At 36.4% G+C, this 23,718-nt stretch overlaps 1 protein-coding gene across 2 annotated transcripts in view; it reads left to right on the forward strand.

Annotated features, from left to right (window-relative positions):
- gda (guanine deaminase) overlaps positions 1-23,718 on the forward strand; it is a 98,581-nt gene that overhangs the window by 50,933 nt on the left and 23,930 nt on the right. The window contains exons 4-9 of one of the 2 annotated variants that reach the window (XM_028802344.2): positions 482-569; positions 5,574-5,679; positions 5,826-5,853; positions 8,696-8,803; positions 9,576-9,683; positions 21,488-21,585. In XM_028802344.2, coding sequence (XP_028658177.1) covers positions 482-569; positions 5,574-5,679; positions 5,826-5,853; positions 8,696-8,803; positions 9,576-9,683; positions 21,488-21,585 — 536 coding nt within the window. Of the gene's footprint in view, positions 1-481; positions 570-5,573; positions 5,684-5,825; positions 5,854-8,671; positions 8,804-9,575; positions 9,684-21,487; positions 21,586-23,718 lie in introns of both variants that reach the window. The other variant, XM_051928373.1, reaches the window with a different exon arrangement.

The raw sequence follows: 23,718 nt of genomic DNA on the forward strand, positions 1-23,718 counted from the left end.
CTCCTTCTTCCTGTGTCCCATGGTTTATCTCAGTATACTATAATTTCCTCACACATCCTGTAGACATGCAGCACAGAGTCAGGTTCTCTACAGACTCTCAGAAACTGGACGGATGGATTGAGGAATTTACTATAATAAATTTTTGAAGCTTATAATGGGGAATAGCTTAAAAACAAAAATTCTAATTGATATTGGCTCATGTCTTGGTATCTGACTCAGTGACAAGACAGTATCCCAGCCATAGCAAATACAAAAAACTATTCAGTGCTGAGACTGAACAGAATCATTTCCATTTGGCTTTATTTTTCTTGCACTCTTTAACAGTGGTAAAATCTTGAATAATTTTTATTCTAGTAATATTTTATGTAGAAAAACAGCATATTTTGTTGATATTTAATTTGGTAAACAAGTTAAACAAAATGACTGATTTGTGGCACATGGATTTTAATATACAGAACTAACAATTGTTTCTATCCTTCAGAAACGAACCCTGAAACATGGTACAACTACAGCATGCTATTTCGCAACTATTCATACCGATTCGACTTTGTTATTGGCAGAAATTGTAGGTAAGGTGTTGGTGTCTTCAGTGTTTATATTTATATCAAATGATAGGTCTAAAAGTAATCTAAATTAAATGTAATATACTGTATCTGCAATATTTCTAATTTAATTTGCCCTCCTGAACTGTGGCAAATTAGGGCTGGCACTGCCTATACTAAAATATAATCAGTTTTTTAATTATGTTGGATTATTGATCTCCAGCTATTAATGCTACAATTTCAACATTTTAGAGGGAACTTTACCCTTTCAGACATAAATGGACTTATTATAGAAGCCACCAGATTAGAATGTGTAGATTACAGATCTATATTGTCACATACACTGCAAGAGAATAGTGAAATTCTTGTGCCATAACTGGCCACCACCAAAAGGACACCGGAAAAGGAAACAGAAGAGAGAGTAGGGGTTAGTACAGATTCTGAATGAATAGTTATTATAATGAATTGGATATACAGAGTATCAGGATTAAATTACAGTGAAGGCCACTGCTCCACTGTATTAGCCTGGCGAATTCCTACTGGCAGGCTATTCCAGATTTTAGGTGCATAACAGCAGAAGGCCGCCTCACCACTTCTTTTAAGTTTTGCTCTTGGAATTCTAAGGAGACACTCAGTTGAGGATCTGAGGTTGCGATTTGGAATATAAGACGTCAGACATTCCGATATATAAGATGGAGTGAGATTATTTAAGGCTTTATAAACCATAAGCAGAATTTTAAAGTCAATTCTGAATGACACAGGTAACCAGTGTAGTGACATCAAAACTGGAGAAATGTGCTCGGATTTTCTTTTCCTGGTAAGGATTCTAGCAGCTGTATTCTGCACTAATTGCAAACGATTTATGTCTTTTTTGGGTAGTCCTGAGAAGAGTGCGTTACAGTAATGAGGCCGACTGAAAACAAACGCATGAACTAATTTCTCTGCATCTTTCGATGATATAAGAGGTCTAACTTTTGCTATGTTTCTTAAGTGAAAAAATGCTGTCCTAGTGATCTGATTAATATGCGATTTAAAACTCAGATTACAGTCAACGGTTACCCCTAAGCTTTTTACCTCCGTTTTGACTTTTAATCCTAATGCACCAAGTTTATTTCTAATAGCCTCATTGTATCCATTATTGCCAATCACTAAGATTTTGGTTTTCTCTTTATTTAATTTGAGAAAGTTACTATTCATCCATTCTGAGATACAGGTTAGACATTGTGTTAGTGAATCAAGAGAATGGGGGTCATCAGGTGCTATTGATAAATACAGCTGTGTGTCATCAGCATAGCTGTGGTAGCTCACGTTATGTCCCAACATAATCTGACCTAATGGAAGCATGTAGATTGAGAAAAGCAGCGGACCCAGGAGACAGCCTTGTGGAACACCATATAGGATATCATGTGTCTTTGAATTATAATTACCACAACTAACAAAGAATTTTCTCCCTGCCAGGTAGGATTCAAACCAATTAAGACACTGCCAGAGAGGCCACCCATTGACTAAGGCGATTCTTAAGAATATTATGATCAATGGTGTCAAATGCGGCACTCAGATCTAAGAGGATGAGAACAGATAAATGGCCTCTGTCTGCATTTACCCGCAAGTCATTTACTACTTTAACGAGTGCAGTTTCTGTGCTGTGATTTGTTCTAAAACCTGACTGAAATTTATCAAGAATAGCATGTTTATTGAGGTGCTCATTTAACTGTATAATGACTGCCTTCTCTAGAATTTTACTTAAGAAAAGTAGGTTAGAGATGGGTCTATAATTTTCAAGAGCAGAGGAGTCAAGATTATTTTTCTTAAGTAGGGGTTTAACTACAGCAGTCTTAAGACAGTCTGGGAAGACCCCCGTATCTAATGACGAATTTACTATGTCCAGAACATTATCAATTAGCACGCCCGATACTTCTTTGAAAAAATTTGTTGGTATTGGGTCAAGGGCACAGGTGGAGGGTTTTATTTGAGAAATTATTTTATGTAAATCAGGTAAATCTATCCTAGTGAAAGAATTTAATTTATTACTGAATACTGGGGTTTAGGAGGATCCTTAGTGTTAGGGAGATATACTATGTTATTTCTAATATCATTAATTTTTTGATTGAAAAATACAGCGATAGCCTCACAGGTTTTACTGGAAGTACTTAGGAGGCATTCCTTTGAGTTACCTGGGTTTAACAGATGATCAATTGTTGAAAATAAGACTCTGGGGTTACTAGCATTGTTATTTATAATCTTAGAGAAATAGCAGCGCCTCTCAAGACGGACTGTGCTATTGTATTCTGTTATTTTAACTTTTAATATTTCATAGTCAATAGTTAGTTTAGTTTTCCTCCATTTACGCTCAGCTCTACGGCATGCTCTCTTTAAATCAGACACTCTTTGGGTCTTCCATAGTATAACAATGCTAGAAAATTTTTTAACTGTCTTTTCAGGTGCAACTAAGTCAACAGCAGCCCTCACTTTAGTATTAAATCTTTCCACCTTACTATTTACATTTTCCTTGCTATTATAGTTGGCACTATAAATGGACTGATTGCTTAGAATGTTTGTAAGTTTTAAAGCTGCTGATGAGTCAAAGAAGCGTTTTTTAACAATATGCTTCTCATGAGTGTTTTCTATCATTATTTCTATATTAAAAAGTAGAAGAAAATGGTCTGATAGACCCGTATCAATGACCTGTTTTATATCAACTTTTAGTCCTTTAGTAATTACTAAGTCTAACGTATGACCTGCTTTATGTGTAGGCTGATTAACGAGCTGTCCCAAATCAAAAGAGTCCAGGAGGTTCATAAATTCTTTTACTTTTTGGTCACACTGATTATCTATATGAAAATTAAAGTCGCCGGCTATTAAGAGTGTGTCATAGTTTGTAATTAAGATTGACATCAAGTCAGAGAATTCCTCAAAGAAAGACACGTTGAATTTAGGAAGTCTATACACAGATAATACTAGAACGTGAGAATCTCCATGGATAACATCGGCGAGATACTCAAAAGACTTGAATGTACCGAAACTGACATTTTTACATTTTAACCTACTTGAGTAAATGTTTGCTAGTCCGCCACCTCTCTTTCCTTGGCGATCTGCACGAGTAAAACTGTAATCCGGAGGCGCAGATTCGATTAAAACAGCTGCGCCATCTGAGCTAAGCCACGTTTCACTTAGTGCAATAAAATCTATTTTTTTTATCACTAATAAGATCGTTGATAAAAAACGTCTTGTTAGTTAAAGCTCTAATATTTAATAGTGCCATATTTAATGTTTCGGAGGAGCAGAGATTAATACTATGTGCGTTATTGATATATGGAACAGAAACTAAGTTATTTTTATTAGCGCTGCTCTGTGTGTATTTTTTGTTTAATCTATAATCTGTTTTTATAGTTTTAATACATTGTTCATCTAAAGTAGTAACTTTAATTAAATTATTGGTGTTTATGCCGTATTGCCTAGATTTTCTATGTGCATTAAGATTGGTTATTAAAGTATTTATGTTGTGCACTTTTATGGAAGATTTTATTAAACAATTATCATGACCAAGCACAGGAGTAGTATTTCGAAAGGGGTTAAAAGCAGAGGTAGATAGTCAAGACAAACAAATTACCTTGGATATGTTTTCGGAGAGGACCCTGGTGCCAAAACTGTTCGGATGCAGGCCATCTCGCTTGAAAAAACGCGGTCTTTCCCAAAAGAGGTCCCAGTTGTTGATGTACCCAATGTCTTGATTCTTGCAGAAGCCCTGCAGCCAGTTGTTTAAACCTAGCAGAAGACTGTAGTACTCGTTTGATTGTCTGACGAGAGGGAGTGGACCCGAGATGAAGATCTTTGCCGATGGGGTCCTCTCCTTTGTGTCTTTAATTAATGCTTTGGAGTCTGCCTTGAGGATCTCCGACTGTCGGTGCCTTATATCGTTTACACCGGCATGCAAAACAATTGCTCCAACTGCCCTGTTCTTGTGCTTCTTGTAGATTGCCGGTGCACATCTCATCACATCTCGGACACGAGCACTGGGAAAACAAGAAACAAAAGATTTTCTATTAGGGCAAGTGATATTGATATTGAGAATCACCTACCACTATTACATCACCAGGAGCTGAAGGCGAACTGGGGACGCTTAGAGGGTCGAACCGGTTCTGAGTTACGATGCTTGCCTGTGCCAATGGAGGTGTTCTGGCCTTGAACCCCCGCCTGCATAGATGAAATACACCAAGGTCATCATCAGTGTCGCTCCTACGAGGCGCGGGGGTGAAGTTGACTTGAGCGGCACAACGCGGGGTTGATGTTACACCGATAACAGATGGCGAGGACGGTTTATCCAACAGCCAAGCCTTCAGATCTCTAAGGTATCTTCATCTGGACAGGAGTTTCTGAATCTGTTCGTCGAGTGCCTGGAGTTCCTCTACTACCACTGCAACGCGATCCACCTCACTGTCGGCCATTGTCTGCTTCAGTCGAGTTCATGGAGCAGACGATTAGCAGCTACCTGCAGAGGTGGCTTGGTGTTCCACACTGCCTTAGTAGTGCGGTACTCTATGGCAGCAGTAACACCTTCTACCCTTCAGTGGCCTGAAAGAGGAGTATATGGTGTTACGTACAAGAGAGGCACTCTTATGTGGATATTTGAAAAACCCTAAAGTGGCTGCAGCAGGTATTGAAGTGAGAACAGGGAGGAAGTGGAAGGCAGGTGAGGTATTACAGGTGGCAGAATCTCGGCTGAAACAGAGGGAGCTGGTGGGGAATGTGGGAAAAATGCAAAACTAGAGAAGAAATGAGTGATGTCACTCATTGATAAGAACAAAAAACTTAAACACAGTTCTTTATTAGTGTGTATACATACTTAGCCAAACTATTAAGGAGAATGCTACACAAAATAAAATTGAATATTGCTTAACTGGTAATAATATTAAACATTTTAAATTGTGTTTCCTTGTTGTTGACAACACCAAACTATTTTTCTCATGAGCACTGACTATGAAAATGGTTGATATGAATGTTTTAGTATAAAAAGAATAATTCATTTTTTAGAAAAGCTTGGACAACGAGCATTAGTTGGAAAGGTCTGCATGGATATAAATGATGCAGTGAGAAGTTACAGAGAAGAAACAGAGGAATGTATTGAGGAAACAAAAAGGTTAGTAAAAAGTTTTCACACAGACTTACACTTAATAATCACTGTAAAATGCAGTTTTGCTGGCATATAGCTATACGTGCTGTATATCTATTATTCTGTTTGTGAGAAAAATGACTTAATGGCTCATCATTGTTTCTTGCCAACAGGTTTATTCAAGAAATTATTAACAGAAAGGTATGTTTTCTTAAAAGTGGAATATAATCTTCTGTCATAAAATATTGAAGTATACATATGCACTGCAGTAAATTAGAAAGTCAGCAAATATAAATTCAGCTTTTTACACTGTTTAGCTATGATGGCCATAAATGTTTATGCATTATAGGCTTAACAAGTCAAAAGTTTTGAAAAACGATTTATCTAAATCAAAAGAAGTCTAGACTAATAGTACTTCTACAGGCAGATTGCATTATTATTTAGAAGAAATTGAAAAATAATGGAGGGCAACGCTGTGGCACGGCAGAGAGCATTGATTCTCAGTATCATTTGGACTCTTTATCAAATTCTGGCTATGGGTCAAGATTTTTAGTCGGGAATTCTGATTTCTTCCCACAGACCACAGATAGGAAATCAGGCCAATTGGTATCTCTCCACTGACTTGTTGACAGAGTGTGAATGAGTGTATTAGTTAGTGTGCCTTTTGATGGAATGACTTCCCTTCCACAGGTGCCGTGATATACTCCTTCCTTCATGACCATGAGCTAGAAATGAAAATGAAAAATTTAGAAGATAAGCGTGTCTCAAATTTTAGTCATGTTCAATGCAATAAATATAACAAAACAGTTCACTGAGTGACCCAAGACTTCTAGGAGGTACAGATAAAGCAAGACAAGAAAACTGAGCCATGGATTAATCTGCCAGTTTTGAAATGAGCAATTTCCATGATGTTTAGTTAGCTTATATGCATATTGAAGCCAAGTGAATCACCCCAGCGGTTGTGACAAAGAAATACGAGGCAATTTAACTCTTTTGATGAAATACTAATATATCTTCAAAATAGCAGATCTGTTTGATTTGATCTATAATTCAATGTTCTTGGTTACATTTTTTTTGCTTTATTCGTTCATCCATTACCATTTCCATACCATATTCTGTTTCGCTTGTATGTATATTGCAGACAATAGCCACTTTCCTTTCTTTCTTAGTCTCATTTTTCTATGTGATGGTTTTAGGAATCTGGATTCTATCCTGACAGCACTAGATAAAACCATGGATGAGATACCAGTCCATTTCATGCAGAGCACACAGAAGTACAAACCTCCATGCACTTATTGTATGCCAAACCTATTTATGACAACAGTTCAGTCAGTATCTTTTGTCTTTATATTTTCTATGGTCTATTTAACCCATTGTTATTATTTTCTGTTTATCTCAGTATTTACAAGTCTGATTGTTAATTTCTTGCTCTCTTTTCTTTCACATTTTAAACTGTTCATTACACAATCTCTGACTACAGTATTAAAGTTCAAATGAAAACTGACTCACTGAAAATCCATAATTACTGAAAAACTATCATTCTTGATACCTGCCAAATCAAAGAACATTTTTCTTACATAAAAGCTCTTCAGTTACACTGCTTTATAGTGAAAAAGTTCACAAAAGGAACTTTAACCACCAATTGTTCCTTTTTAATGGTGACAAGTTAATCCTGGAAATGCCTAAATTATTAGTCTTGCTCACATGTACACCTTGCAATACTTCCTTCTGAAATTCACATTAAATACCTCAACAATGGCAAGAAGCCTATATTCTTCAGCTCTTGCCAGGTTACATTTATCCTTCAGCTTCTGGATCACTGCTTTTGAGAGGACTACCTTGAAATATAGCAAAGGCCAGAAGTTTATATCCTTCAACTCTTGCTGATATCCTTCAACTCTTGCTGATTTTTTGTCAGTTAAGTTATTTTTAGCTAACTCTGGGAAACTTGCTGACTACAAAGTCTCAAAAGCCTGTTTCCTTCTTCTTAAAATCATATGCACACTGGTTAGTTTACCTAAGCTTAAGCATAAACATAGACATAATAATTAAAATCTTTTTAGTATTTGCTTTAACATTTACATATCTTCCATTCATCTTACTTGCATACTTCCCAGAATTCTTTGTCTTTTGCAAAAACAATTGTCACTGTTATGACTCATGTACAAATGTACATGTACAATGTACAAATAAAATGAAATAAAATATATCCCCATTACAGATGCTGTCTCGTGTATATTACTATGACTCCCAAGGCTCACAAGACACTCTTTTGTTTTTGAAAGAAAGTTTTAGACATGAAAGCACTTCACCATCTCTTATAGTGCTGGAGTGATTATCTTACTTGTGACTAGCAATAGGTTAAATTCAGGAAACAACACAGCAGAGCCAATGCCAAGTACAAAACAAAATGATTGTGGCTGACAAACAAAATGACAACACGATGGATGACATCACAAAACTAACGATAAAAAAGTTAACACAAATCACAATAATAATAATTATATTATAAATGTAACTTGACGTGTCCTTGACAACTGTCTATGAAGACAATACATGTTATTTCCATGTGTATGTGTTTTATCCATGATGCATCTTTTCTAAAAAAGCAATTTCAATAAGCAAAGAGTTGAGATTAAAACTAATTAATTTCTGATTATTTGGCTGACTGAGTGATCAAACAGGAGGATTATAGAGATAATATTGTCACCTTGACTTGATTAACCGTAGAGCATTTGTGTATATCTACATGATACGCATTTTGCATTCAGAATCTGAAGATTCTCTGAATTTATACAAAATGCAGTGGATTAGCCAATGTTATGTTTCGTGTAATAATATAAAAGATACAGAGTTGAAATTTTAGCTTTTTAACACACTTTTATCATAACCTGCAGTTTATTATTTTTGTGCCTTCAATGTTTTTGCTTGTCAAAATATGGTCAATGATTTGTTTTGTGTGTGGCAAACTGTAATAACCAATAGGAAAGCAGATAATTCTAATGTACACCTGAGCAAGAATGTCCAAGTCTCTGTTTTTCAGTATACTCTGGTGAAACCTATCGTAACTCCACGGTTTGCTCCAAGCTGCTCCACTCAGCTGTTGAATGACCTTGGTGATATTGCGAAGGAGAATGATCTTCATATTCAGGTACACTAAAAGACAGGTCACTATATAAGACATTTTCCAGCATATGTTACAGTAGCACATCATGATGATGGGCAATCCAACCTTCAGTTTCCTACTAATTCTATAGATTTGTCTAAAAAATTTCAATGGGTTAAGCAACTTATTGTATAACTTACTGCTTTTGAAAGCAATTTTATCTTTTGAAATAAATCTTTGCCTAAACCAAACCTTTTGATATTATTTAATAATTTATTAATAAGAGCTACAGCAACTTTCTTACATTAAGAAAATATTTTATAACTTGTCTATGTAATCACACACTTTATTTTTTTTAACAACAAAAACATTTTTTTATGGTATGTTTTTCACAAAATGTGTTTTAATAAAATTTTTAAAGAGCAAAGTTTATTATTTAAATATTGGAAATAGATCGTATTTGTTACAACTGAACAACAGAAAATAACACAATATATATCATATGGTGTTATGGGTGAGGGTGGGAATGCTAGTGCCAGTTTTGTGATATATGGCATTGGTTCTAGGACTTCTTCAAATCTTGTAGTTTTATTTTACTGAAACTTATGTTTTATTGTCATAATGCACAGATATGAAACATTTACATTTTTTAACTAAAGAATTATTATTTGGTATTATGTGTACTGTATTACATTCCTGACCCAAGATAATGAGAGAGTGACCATTCTAACACTTTAACAAGCAGAACTTTTCCTCTTTAAAAAAGTGTCCTTATGTTTAATTCATATAGTACTTTTTTCACTTCCATCTCTTCTAGAGTCATATAAGTGAAAACAAAGATGAGTTAAACATTGTGAAAGACATGTTTCCTGAGTGTGGCTGTTACACAGAAGTGTATGATAAGTACAACCTTCTCACAAGCAAGGTCAGTAAGTATAGGAAAGTAAGAAATGTCAGAATTTCTGTCATTAACCTGTGCAATTCATTTCACTGTTTTCTTTATTAAGACACTTTCTTATTTGCAAGACTTTTTATTTTAATAATCTATTGGTTATTTGGTCAGAACATTAATTACTGTATTGTTATTTCTTTCTTAAATTCTAATTACTCCTGGCACAGACCTGAAGATTTTTCAAATTATACTATGACCAACAGGGGGCAGAGTCCAGAGCCCTAGACTCCAGACACAAGTGCACATGCACAGCCAGTGATTCAAATAAAGTGAATATTATCATAACAAATAATTCACAATCACAACTCCCATATTAATTCTCCTGTACTCTCCTCAAAGCAGGCCTTGTCCTCTACCTCCTGACTCCAACTCACCAGGATGAAATCAAGTGGCTTGTTTTATACCAGAACCCAGAAGCACTTCCAGTGCCACATGATTACACCCTGGAAGCATGTCTGGGTCAGGCAGAACCACCTTAAAATATGTGAGTCCTCTCCCCACAGCACCCTCTGGCAGCAGCCTTGTACCTCAACAGGGCTGTCCATCAGGACCACAATTCCCAAGGTGCCTCAGGCATGTACAAATGGGAGCTCTACCTGAGGGATGCTGCCACCTGGTATACTGGTGTATTACATGGCCCTAAGAGACAGTCTCTCCCTGTCCTTCCAATATATCTTCCTGGCCACGACTGAGAGAGCTCACACTTAACAGATTTCACCCTTCAATGGAACACACACACTAGGATTACGTCCACAAAGAGCATCGCATATTAATAGATTTGAACTTAGAACTTAGCAAATTTCATGCAAAACAATAGCCAACTTGCTACATTAGTTTGTGCATTATTTTGTAATGAAAAATGGAAAAGAACTTTAAAGAAAAAAAAAAGTGGATGAAACCATACCTGGAAGGCAGGGTCAGCATAGCTTGCACATCTTGCGGCATGGGTTCCTCTCATTGGCAATCAGTCTCTCACAAGTGATGCTGAGATGCATTGCATGTAAAGCAGTTGATGTTCCCCTATACTACAGAATTTGTAGCTATAGATATTGAACATGTTTCATATTTATGATTTATAATTGAAATGGCTCAGACTGGCTTATTTGAGCAAATCAAGGAGGCTAAAATTAATGACTATACACCTCATTTTACGAGATAATCTGGGAATATAACTGTTTAGGACAGTTTAAAATTGAGGCACTTTTTGTGAAACATGTAACTTGGCCCAAAATCAGTCCAATGATCCTAAAGTATGTGCCTAATTAAGTTGAATGTTATCAATTTAAATATTTAATATTAATTTAATTAAATTTTTCCTTTCCCCGAGTTTATTCTGTTACTCTAATTACTTGGTCAGTGCCATCAGCAGCAGCTTATTGTCCAGCATGTGAAGACAAAATTGAAAACATTTCTGATTCTGAGAATTAACAATTAATGAGTGTTAGGAGTACCATATATACTCACGTAAAAATCGATCATAAAATCAGACCCTGATACGCCTGTTCAAAATTACGACACTTAATTCTTTTTTTACATCTTCTTGCTTCCTCCAATCTCACACCAGTTTCTCACACACATTGAATTTTGTTGCAGCAGTGCAACAGCGCAGTTACCAATTTCTTTCGCCACTTCAACAACTTTTAATTTAAAACCATCTTCATATTTTATTCTGATCAAACGCTCCTTCGTAGATAAGGGATGCTCTTACGATAAAGGTGTATGAGGGTGTGAGATACAAAATACACAAAACAGTGCAAACATCGCTTCAGAATAGTTCAGGTGTTATCGTGTGGTCACGTAGGCACAATGCATAGAAAATAAAAGGCAGTGCGCTCTGTGGTTACTCTCTCAGGTAGGCATTAGCATATCATAATTTCTTAGATCAGTATTGTGAGTGGCAGCATGGTGGCGCAGTGGTAGTGCTGCTGCCTCGCAGTTAGGAGACCCGAGTCCTCCCTGCATGGAGTTTGCATGTTCTCCCTGTGTCTGCGTGGGTTTCCTCCCACAGTCCAAAGACATGGTGGATTGGTGATTCTAAATTGGCCCTAGTGTGTGCTTGGTGTGTTTGTGTGTGTCCTGCGGTGGGTTGGCACCCTGCCTGGGATTGGTTCCTGCCTTGTGCCCTGTGTTGGCTGGGATTGGCTCCAGCAGACCCCTGTGTTCGGAAAATGGATGGATATTGTGAGTTTTCCGGATTCGACTTATACGACCGACATTATAAAATACTGGATATTATAAGGTAAAATCAAGCCCCGACTTATCCGTGGGAGAACTTAAACGCAAGTATATACGGTACTTCATCATTTTTGTTTTATCTTTCGTTTTTTAATTTTATTGTTATCACTGTAATTTCATTGTCTCTACCGTTTTATAGGAATACTTTTTCTTGGACACCTCCATTTTGTATTTTTCGCTTTGGCATTTCTATTTCATGCACCTGAATATCATGATTCTGTGGATGTTACTAGGCACAGTTCTGTGACATTGTGGTGCCCATGTTTTATAGGACATCTGTGCAGACAATGTAGTGTCTGAACGTGTATGTAAAATAATGGAAAGACTTAGAGAAAAAAATATTCTGTTTTTGAATCTAGTTTTATGTAATTTAGAGATCTCCTTTAAAAATAATTCACAGTCTCTTGACTTTTATTGTTTTTGACATTGGCTTCATCTAGATACCCTCATGTAATGTTCCAAAAATCTCCATTTCATTAATAAACTCATGTCCATTTATTCCTTTTATTCCTGTTTCACAATGAGTTTGAGTTCAAGGCAGCCCCTGTTGGGTTCTGGGGATGCAACTTGGTGATGCTGCAGGGGTTTTGGAGTCTACTTTGTCGGGCTTCCTCCTTACCTGGAAGTGCTTCTGGACCACGTTGTTGGGGCACTGGAAGTACTTCCAGGTACCTGAATAAACGGAGCCAGCTGCCTCTATTCTGGGACCCAGAGTCGAGAAGAGTTGGACGAAGCTTGCCAGAAGAGGAATGGAGGCAAAAGAGACAAAGAGAGAGAAAAGAAAAAGACAAAAAGAAAGTACTGTGTTGCTTTGTGCCTTGTTGGTGCTTTATTGTACTGTGATGAAGAAGGGAATGATTGGGAAGCACTTCTCCACTATAATAAACATATGTAGTGCAAAACCTGTGCCTGGTGTCTGCTTGTGTTGGGTTTGGGCTGCTGGGGGCCGGTAGGTGACATATTGCTTCACTATCAAGAAAAGTAGAATGTAAGAAGATCAGGCTATCAGTCAGTACACCCAGTGTTTAAGTAGCTTTTAGAATCGCCTTTAGCAGAAATAACTTGAAGTACTTGTTTTCTGTATGGGTTTATAAATCTCTCAGTCCTCTTTAAAACCCCAATTGAGTTCATTGATGTTTGAGAGCTTTCATTTTGTCATAGCATATTAATGGGGTCGACTGGCCCATTATAAAACTTTGTTTCTTTGCTTTTTCAGTCATTCAGCTGTGTGGCTAGCCTAATATTATTGCCCTGTTGCACTGCAGAATTCTAGTCAATCTTTAGTGGTCAGACAGATAATCTCTCATTTCCATATAGAATACTCAGGAAAAAAAGAGTATTTCATGGAGGATTCAATGATTAGACAGTATTCAGGTCCTGTGGTTATAAAAACCCACCCTAAATTATCATTCCTTTGCTAACATGCTGGATGCTTGGTATGAGATTCTTGTGATGATGCACTGTGTTTGGCTTTTGCCAAAAATGACATGATGTACTTAATGAGCAAACAGCTCCAGTTTCTTAATTATCCAGACTTTGTTGTAGAATGCTTAATATGCATCAAAAGGCTGTAAATACTTTTTCCACTGATATGGAAGCATTAAAGGGAAACAGTCACATTTTTCTCTCTTTTAATAGCAAAAAGTATTCTTTCATGTGGTTGCTTTGAAAAAATCACAGCAGGAAATGATATGGCCATCTTCTTGTAATTCACCAGAGAAAAATAGGACCACTTGATGTCACTGCTCTAATATTGAGCTGATGGAACAATGCTACATTTTTTTTTTCAATGCACCCACATGAAAGAGTGCTTGTCGCTATTAAAAGATAGCAAAATGTGACTGTTCCCCATTAAATGCGCACTTTAATTGTTCTGCATGTCTTCTGCATATGGGTATATTTTTTGTTGAATAAACAATCTCTAAGGCACACAGAGAGACGTTTCTAGATGCCTATGAGTCTGGGAAGGGATTTTAGAGGATCACCAAATTATTTGAAATCAATCATTCCATTGAAAGAAAAAATCATCTACAAATGGCATATAATTCAAATGACTGATAAACCGCCCAGGTTACTCTCGCCAATGTTGGTGTCAAAGTGCATACATCTACAATCAGAAAGATTTTGCACAAATTTGACTTGCATGCGAGATATGTCAGGAAAAAAGTCTTTGCTGTCCAAAAAGAACATTAGAACAAGACTACCGTTAGCCATTGAAGATACAGGCAAAGACCATGCCTTCTGTGACAGATGAATCAAAGATAGGATTGTTTGGCCACAGTAACAGCACACATGTTAGGCACAAACTGAAGACGGCATTTCAGGACAAGAACCTCATACCGGCTTTGAAGCATGGCAGTGGCAATTTTATGGTTTGGTTTGGTTTACTGACACACAGCTTGCAGGCAGCTTGCAATATTTGAGTCAGCTATGAATCCTGCATCATATCAAAGCATATTCCATGAGAATGCGAGGCCTTCTGTCTGAAAGTTGACGTTGAACTGGAGTTCAGCACTTACTGATCCAAAGCATGCTAGCAAATCCACCCAGGAATGGCTCATGAAGAAGATATGGAGGGCTATGGTCTGACTTAGTCAAAGTCCTGATTTGAATCCCATATACATGTTGTGGTGGTGCAAGAAAACAGGAAGTACATGCAAGAAAACCCACACACATCTTGCAAGTGAAAGAATTTTTAAAGGGGGTATGAATATTTTTGTTAAATAAATGGTTGAAAAATGGCAAATTTTGCTTGTGTTTTTATTCTGGTATATTACCTATATCTGTGGGCACTGTTAACATGAAGAATTACTGTTTGCCTGTTTAGATGTATTGAAAAAGTCAATAATTTCCATGGGGTGTACTTACTTTTTCTCATTAATATATAGGGATTGGAAACAGGAGAAATAAAGCAGAAGGCATTCTCAGTACTAAAGTCAGTATTCTTGAAATAACGTGACACACTCAAATGATAAAGCTGCTTCAAAATTTGGGAAAATATTCCTAATACTTTCGTTAATTTTATATAATGTTGAGTGACATCTCCTTATCGTGCTAAACAGAGGATATATATCTCTTTTAAGCCAGCTCTCTAATGCCTACTAATGGCTGATTTTGTTATTATTAAGCAGTCTTTTAGCTGTTTGATTTTGTGATGTTACTCACGAATGATGCAGTAGCAGGCTTGTATGTCTGTAGCTATTTAACTTCTCAGATGATTTTGTCCTTGATTTGTCTGTACGGATAGTCGACTCACAACCAGGAGGCAGCTGTGTTGTTTCTTCCTGTCTACACTGCTGACCTTTTTTCAACTTAAGCAGCAGCTGCTCTGTGTCAGACTTGTCTGTTTTACTTTACAACAGCTGTGTTGTTTCTCTTTCCTGTTTACTTGCTTACCGTGAAACCCCATTCAGACAAATACGCAAGGAAAAGTCATGTATGTCATGACTGGTTCTACCTCTGGCATGTCCCTTGATTTGAAGTCCTGTGTCCTCCACCTTATGAAATACACTGACGTCTGGCCGTGACCTTTCCTTTTCCTCACATTGAATTCTGGTGGCCTCCAGAAGCTAATTACTTTTGCTGAAAGAAACACTTGTTGCAGCTCTTATGGGCATTAAGAATATGAAAAAATAAAAAAAAAATAAAAAGTTGCTGCCACTGAGTCAGTAAGGGAAATAAAATGAAGAAAAAATGATGTGGTGCAGACAGTTCTAATAGGCTGAAAGTAGCCAGCTAAGCTGCAGAACTACGTAGTGCAGCACTTGCGTCAACTCCCAGACTCTAAGCAGTTACAGAGGGCAGATGCCTTTTTAAACTATCTCCTAATTGAGTACTTAAACACTACAGTGCTGAGAAAAATTTAAAAGAAATTATCTTAAACAGGTGTGCTAAACAACAAGCCATGTCAAAAATATAAAGAAAAAATACTGTTGAAAAGCATAGCCATAAATTGAAAATGTTCTTCAAAAAGGGCAGGATTTTCCTTCTCCAAAGAGAACAGAAGCACTGACAATTTAACCATTCTTTCTGATTCATTTATACACTGACCATGCCTTGACATCAAACAGATGCCGCATGGTCATGTATGGCAGTAAATGGTCACACTCCATGTTGTGAAAAAGTCCATCTTGGATCTCTGGAAACAAAGGGAGGTCATCTGCAAACAAAACAAATAAAAATAAATGACAAGAAATGTGCCCGCTAGTTTGTAAAATGCAATAAACTGGCTGAATTGAACAGCAAACAGTAAAATGACTTTGTTAGCCTATAGGCTACATAACTTCTGCAACTCTAAAACAGCCTTAACTGTATAGCAGAAAAGTTTTAATTTCTATTACATATTTTTATTCTCTAAAATGGACTGTGAAAACTACTAAATCAAAAAGCAGATTGTGTGAACCTGATGACTGCAGACTGGTTAGCTTAATTTGTAAAACAGAGTAAATAAGGAAGGTCACTGTAAAAATCAAGATGCACAAGGGAGCTTTACTAATAAGTTGGAGTTTCATTAGGATTCAACAAAAATATTTCACAGTTGTATAGGTAATGACTTTATTAAACTGACTTTAAAAATCTTTTAATAAGGTACATAAGAAAGGGCAAATTATTAAAATCCAAAAGTAGGGAACACAAAAAGCAATTGGCTGGGGTCAGCTATTGCTGAAGGAATTGTGAGACCTAATAGTAAATTTTGCACAAATACTAGACAATGTAGCCCCTTCAGAAAGTATTCAGACTACTTTACTTTCTTCACAATTTGACATGTTGCAGCATTGTGCTAAAATTATTAAAATTAATTTTTTTTCCCACATCGAACAACACTTAATACCTAAGAGTGACAAAAACGAAAACAGGGTTTTAGAAATAAAAATCTGAAATATCACATTGACAAAAGTATTCAGACTCTTTGCCATGATGCTTGACATTTGTTTTTTTTATCTTTTATTGACTTTATTAAAAACATATAACATTCCATACAATCAAGTCAAACTTAACAAAACTAAATTCAATTCAACCCCCAACAATGACAAATAGGGGAAGGCCAACAGCCAGAGTAAAACTTTGAGAGTAGTAAAGGGGGAAAGGAGTCCTTTTCCCCAATAAACAGTAAGTGCCTATTCTAAAATGTTGTTGATTAGATCCAGCCAGGTTTTAAAAAAGATTTGAACAGATCCAGTAAGGGAAAATTAGATTTTTTTCCATTTTCAAATAGTATATAACATCAGTTATCCACTGACTTAAAAGATGTAGGCCAGGATTCTTCCATTTGAGCAAGATAAGTCTACATGCTAGTAGTGAAGTAAAGACAATTACAGTTTGTTTGTCCTTCTCCACTTTAAGCCCATCTGGGAGCCCACCAAACACAGCTGTTAATGGATTAGGAGGGATTGTGACACCAAGGCTGTCTGATAGGCAATTAAAAATGATTGTCCAGAATGATGTTAATTTGGTACACACCCAAAACATGTGGCCTAGTGAGGCTGGAGCTCAATTGCAATGTTTGCAGTTTGGATCTTGCCCCGGAAACATTTTGGACAATTTTAAGCAAAATAAATGTGCTCGATGAAAGATTTTAAGTTGAGTAATTGAATGCGTTGCACATATGGAGCTACAGCAAATTCTGGGCATTGCTGCCTTCCACTCCTTTTCTGAATTGTTGAGTAAGAGAACCTTTCCTAACTTTACTCTGGGATTTTTAAAAGGAAGGGACTTTAAAATGGTTTTATATATTATAGAAATGCTGTCTGAGGCTGCAAGACTGATCAATTTTACTTCTGGAATAGAAATAGATTGGAGGTGAGGAAAATTGGGGAGATTTTGTTTAACAAAGTTTCTAATTTGGAGATAGTGAAAAAAATGTATTGATGGGAAACTAAATTTGAGGTGTACTTTATATATAAATCTCTAAATGATTTAATCCTATATGTTTTCCAAACATTAAAAACTGTGTAAGTTTGAGAAGATGAAAAAAGGTGGTTATCATGCAGAGGTGCCACAGATACAATATTTGATTTGAAGTGCTTCCTACATTGGTTCCATATTCTGAGTGAATGAAGGACACTTCACTAATTCACTTACCTTGTATTTACTGGTGTACCAAGCAAGGAATATAAAGACGTACTGCAGGATTTCATTTCTATTGCAGACCAAGCTAATGTGTGTTCATCTAACTGTGTCAATGTCTAGGTTTTTATGGCTTGTATATTTGCCGCCCAGTAATAACATTGAAACTAAGATAGAACCATGCACCTTCTGTCATTGTAGGGTCACCCTTTGGATGCGTGGATGTTTCGAATTCCAAATAAATGAAGTTATGATTGAATCTAATTTTTTAAAAAAGGATTTGTTAATGCATATGGGGATGCTTTGAAATAGCAACAGAAGCTTAGGGAGGATATTCATCTTGATAGTGTTAATTTTCCTGCTAAAGTAAGATGGAGGGTAGACCATCTATGTACATCTTGTTTAAGTTTTTCCAAGCAGACAGCTGAATTTTGTTGAAAAAGAGCCTTATATTTACTTGTGATATTTACTGGTATGTATATAAACTGATCTGCAATGATAAAATGGTCCAGTCTAATGTTGTGTGGTAGAGAGTTCACTGGAAAAAGCATACTTTTCTTCAAATTAATTTTGAGTCCAGATATCTTTTGAAATTCTGCTAGTGCAGTTGGGGCTGCATGCACAGAATTTTGTGAGTCTGATATATACAGTACCATATCATCTGCATATAGTGATATTTCCTGTTCAAGTCATTCTCGGAAAATCCCCTTTTTCGAAAGTGTACAGCCAATGGCTCAATGGAGATTGCAAATAACAGTGGTGACAGGGGATATCCTCGTCTAGTACTGTGTTCCAGTTTAAAGTAGTCTGAGATAGTGTTAATACAAACTGAAGCTTCTGGACTGGTATACAGTAGTTTGATTCATGCACATATGTTCGGGCTAAACCCAAATTTATGCAATGTGGTGAATAGTTAGTCACATTCAACCATGTTAAATGCTTTTTCTGCATCCAAAGATAATAAGATCTTCGGAATGTTAGACTTTATGGGTGAATATATTACATTAAATAGGCATTGAAGATTGGAAGCTAAGTGTCTATGTTTAATAAATCCGGTTTGGTCTTGTGATATTACAGAAGGGAGCAATTTCTCCATCCCTCTAGCTAGAACTTGGGAGAGTATCTTAACATCATTATTCAGAAGTGAGATTGGTCTATATGATGCACACTCTAATAATCCCTTATTTTTCTTAGGAAAAACGGTAATTAATTTTTAGCGAAAAGTTTGAGGTAGAATTTTATTGTCTCTGGATTCTATAAATGTTGCTCGTAAAAAGGGAACTAACTTAATTGAATTTTCTTTACAAAATTCAGCACTGTAGCCATCTGAACCTGGTGCTTTCCCACTTTGAAGTGAGTTTATAGCGTCTAGTAATTCTGATAGTGTCAGAGGTTTATCCAATTCCTCTGCACTGACAGCATCTAGCTGTTGTATCTGTAATGTATCAAAAAGCGCATTAGATTGATACTTGAAATTTGGCTTAAGTGCATGCCATTCTCTCTGTCATCATTGACATGTTTCTACACCTTGTTTGAAGTGAAACTATAGACTACAGTTGATTGGATTGATTATAAGGTCCCACAGCTAACAATGTGTATTAGAACAAAAACCAAGCCATGAGGCCAAAAGAATTGCTGCAGAGTTTAGAGATAGGATAATATTGAGGCAAAGGTCTGTAGAAAGATGCAAACATTTCTGTAGCATTAAAGGTTTCCAAGAGCATAGTTGCCTTCAAAATTCTTAAATGGAAGAAGCTGGGAACAACTATGACTCTAAGGAGGGCGGACCACCTGGCCAAACTGAGGAGTCATGTGAGAGGGGGCATGGTAAGAGAACCTGTATGGAGATTGGAGAAACTTCCAGAAGGACAACCCTTGTGACAACACTCCACTGATCTGGGCTTTAGGAAGAGTTGCCAGATAGAAGCACTAATCAGTAAAAGACATACTTATATGGAAGTCTGCTTGGAACTTGCAAAAAGACACATGAAAGAATTCTCAGACTGTGAAAAAAAAGATTCTCTGGTCCAATTAAACTAAGATTAACATCATATCTGGTGGAAACCAGACACTGCTCATCACCTGTGCAATACCATTCTAATGCTGAAGCATGGTGGTTGTAGCTGCGGGGTTGTCCTTTAGCAGCAGGGAGTAGGAGACTAGATAGGGTTGAGGAACCGGTGAACAGAGCAAAATATGGAGATATCCTGAATAATAACCTGGTCAAGAGTGCTCTGGACCTCAGAGACTGGGCCGGAGGTTTACTTTCCAACAGGACAATTACCCTTGGCACAAAGCAAAAACAACACAGGAGTGGCTTAGGGACAACTGTGAGAGTGTCCTTGAGTTACCAAGTCAGAACCTGTACTGTACAAGAAATCAATCAAACATCTCTGGAGAGCACTGAATACAGTCTCTATCCAACCTGACTCAGCTTGAGATGATCTACAGAGAAGGATGGCAGATAATCCCCAAATCCAGGTGTGTAAAGCTTGTCATGTCATACCCAAGAAGGCTCCAGGCTGTAATAGCTGTCGAAAGTGCTTCATCTCTTAGTATAGGACCTGGAAACTTGTGTTAATGTGATATTTCAGTGCATTATTTTTAAAAAAACTTGCAAAAATTTCTATAATCCTGTTTTCACTTTGACATTCTGGGTGTTGCTTAATGTGGAAAAAAATGTAAATAATTTTTTGCACGTAACAATATGCGAAAAAAGTCAAGGGGGTCTGAATACTTTCTGAATCCATTTAATTTTTTTCCATTGAGAATCATAGACACTTGAAACAAGTGACCCAGAACTGTAGCTCATAGATTCTTAAATGTCCATCTATTGATGTGTGTTAATAACCACTCTGGGATACATTACCTTGTTTGTATCTTATACCGTTCATGTTGTTAGAATGAAATTGAATGTGTTTATTGATGTTTATTGAAATGTATTTAGAGCCTGGCCAGGATTTAGTTATACGTATTTTACAAGGGAGTAGTTTTCTTATCTCTAGGGAGAGATCAGACAAGACTTTGGATTGCCAGCAAGAGGTTCCGTGCCTTTTTATGTCCTCTTGAAGTCAGCCCCAGTAAGGACAGACCAGTGCTCACATTCATTAAAAATATAAAAATGTCATAAATACTTAAAAAGTTACTAAAATGAATTTTTTTTAACTGCTGAGGTCATGAGTCTTTGGTCTTTCTGTGGTCATGCTACCTATGAGAAACTGAATAATGATCTTGACCATTACGCTTGGATCAATTCTGACTTCTATTACTGTTTGTTCAATTTATCTCTTTACCAAGTTTAATCACCAATCAATATAAAAACAGTTAACTAATTAAGTCAAAAGTACTGACGGATGATTCCTGAATATAAATTAGTCATAACTGTAGCATGATAAAAATGAAAATAATTTTGAAAGACTTATATATTGAATTCTGTAAAATATATTTGATGGGGGGTTTTAACTTTTTTTTAACAGACTGTGATGGCACATGGATGTTATCTTAGTAATAAAGAACTGGAAATATTCTGTTCAAAAGGGTCTGCAGTTGCTCACTGTCCAAATTCTAATATTTCGTGAGTACAATTAATGGATTCTATGTTCAGCTTTGATATGTGCTTTACCTGTCTTATTCTAATGCTCGAAAGCCCTTTTGCTCCTGTTTTCCTTCTATGCTCAGCAATTATTTAATTAGTGGTATGGGTAAATGATTCATTTGAAATTAAGTGCTAAATTCAAGGTACTTGTAGCAAATAATCAGTTTCCTACTAATGTTTATAATTAATGGATATCAGTCCGCACATGCCATTTGCATTATATACATTGCTGCACAGATCCACTGTCCTGGGTTTAGATCTCACATGTTAGTGTTGTCTAGTTGTTGCTTGCTGATTTTTCTCCCACATCCCCCAAATTTCTGTAGGTAGGTTGACTTTTGATTCCAAATTGACCAACTTGTATGTAAGTGTATATGTGACTGGTCCTTACTATGGACTGGTGTCCTTTTCAGAACTGTTTCCTGTGTTATGCTTAGTGCTAGCAATTATAGACCCTGGCACCCCACAACCCTGAATTTGATCAAGCAGACTTCAGAATGTCAAATTGCCTTATATATTGAGAAATCTGTTTAATTTTGTTTAAACTGGACAGTCTACATCTTTTCTCGTGTTTATTTTCTCTCGGTATTATTGTGTTTTTCCTCTTCTGTTTTCTAAGGTTATTGCTGACAATATACAGTACTGGTCCAGTGTGAGTAAGTGTAGTTGGTTACACCCTATGAAGGACAGGTGTCCCTTCAAAGTTCCTGCTCCCATTTTGGATTTTGGAAGTGGATTTAATGATGCATGGAAGAATGTTTAGCATAGAGCTTATCATTGAACTCTAAAAGAGTTTAGAATCCTCCAACAGACTGGTGCCCCATACAGAAATGGATCCTTCCAGGACAGTGTCCAGGCTCTTGTGACCCTCAATAGCATTTTGGACATTTTAATTATATTTAGAACCACAAAAACTTTGAAAGTCTCAGTAACAAGAAAAGCAGTAAATGTCTGGACTTTTAAATTTATAATTTTGAAGTATTTACTATATCAGTCTAAAGAAGTAGACATTAAACACATTTTTCAAGAATGGCCTAAAACAGGAAGAATACTGCTAATAAATCAGCTTTAGTAAAGGTATTTACTTCACACCACTAAGCAAAATGAAGAATATGATACAATAAATTTGCATTTTGCCTGTTGTACACAGAAAAATACACAATTATAGTACAAAATAGAGATATACTGTACCTAGTAAATATGTGTTCATTTTAGAAGTATAACTGATAATGGATAACTTGAAAGGACTTGAAAGGATAAGAACATTAGTTAAATTTTAGATGCTTATTTTAAAAATCTACACTATTTAAAATGTAATTTTCCTAACATAATCCTAATAAATACTGTAGTCAGATTCAGAAGATTCTGTTCTTGTAGACATGTGTAGGCAATATACTACTAGAGGGGTTCAACATTTGTCTGATTTACTTTAGTGATATGAGAATCAGTAAGTCAGGATGTAGGAAGCCAAAAATAAGTCAGATAGCTTATGCATAAGTTTCAAACATTGTCTGCAAAATTTCTTTACTTTTAGTGAACCTGGTTTGGTCAGCATTTGTATTTAAGTGTTTTTGTTTTTTGAATGAAGATTTATTTGATTTGTTTTTCCTCATCTCATCTGTCTCTGTTTACTGGCTTCTGTCTGTACTTGTTTTTATATATATTTTTCTAAGCTTAGGATTTTCTTTTTCATTTAGTATTTCAAGGTCTGCTTAGAGTTTACATCTTTGTCTACCATGTTTGATTCCTACTAATAGTGGTTTTCTGTCACCTTTTCTGTATTGGCAATCTACCCTTTATTAATGTGAAGTCTTCAAGGTTGGCTCAGAAGATCGAGAATGATCTACCAGACATCAAGAAAAAAAGAGATGTTTTTTGATTATATATATGTTCATAGAAAAGTAAACAGAAAAAATGAAATCGGTATTGGGAGTGACCACCCTTTGCCAGTTCTCTTAGGTCCTTTCTCTTGCAGTTTCTGAAGGTATTCATGTGGCTAGGTGTTCCAGGCCTCTTGGAGAACTCGCCACATATCCGCTACAGACTTTGCTTGCTTCTCTTGCTTCAGGCTTTGCATGTAACCTCAGATTTGCTCCATGATTTTGAGAGACC

Source organism: Erpetoichthys calabaricus, chromosome 5, assembly GCF_900747795.2.
Source record: "Erpetoichthys calabaricus chromosome 5, fErpCal1.3, whole genome shotgun sequence".
NCBI classification, from domain to species: domain Eukaryota; kingdom Metazoa; phylum Chordata; class Cladistia; order Polypteriformes; family Polypteridae; genus Erpetoichthys; species Erpetoichthys calabaricus.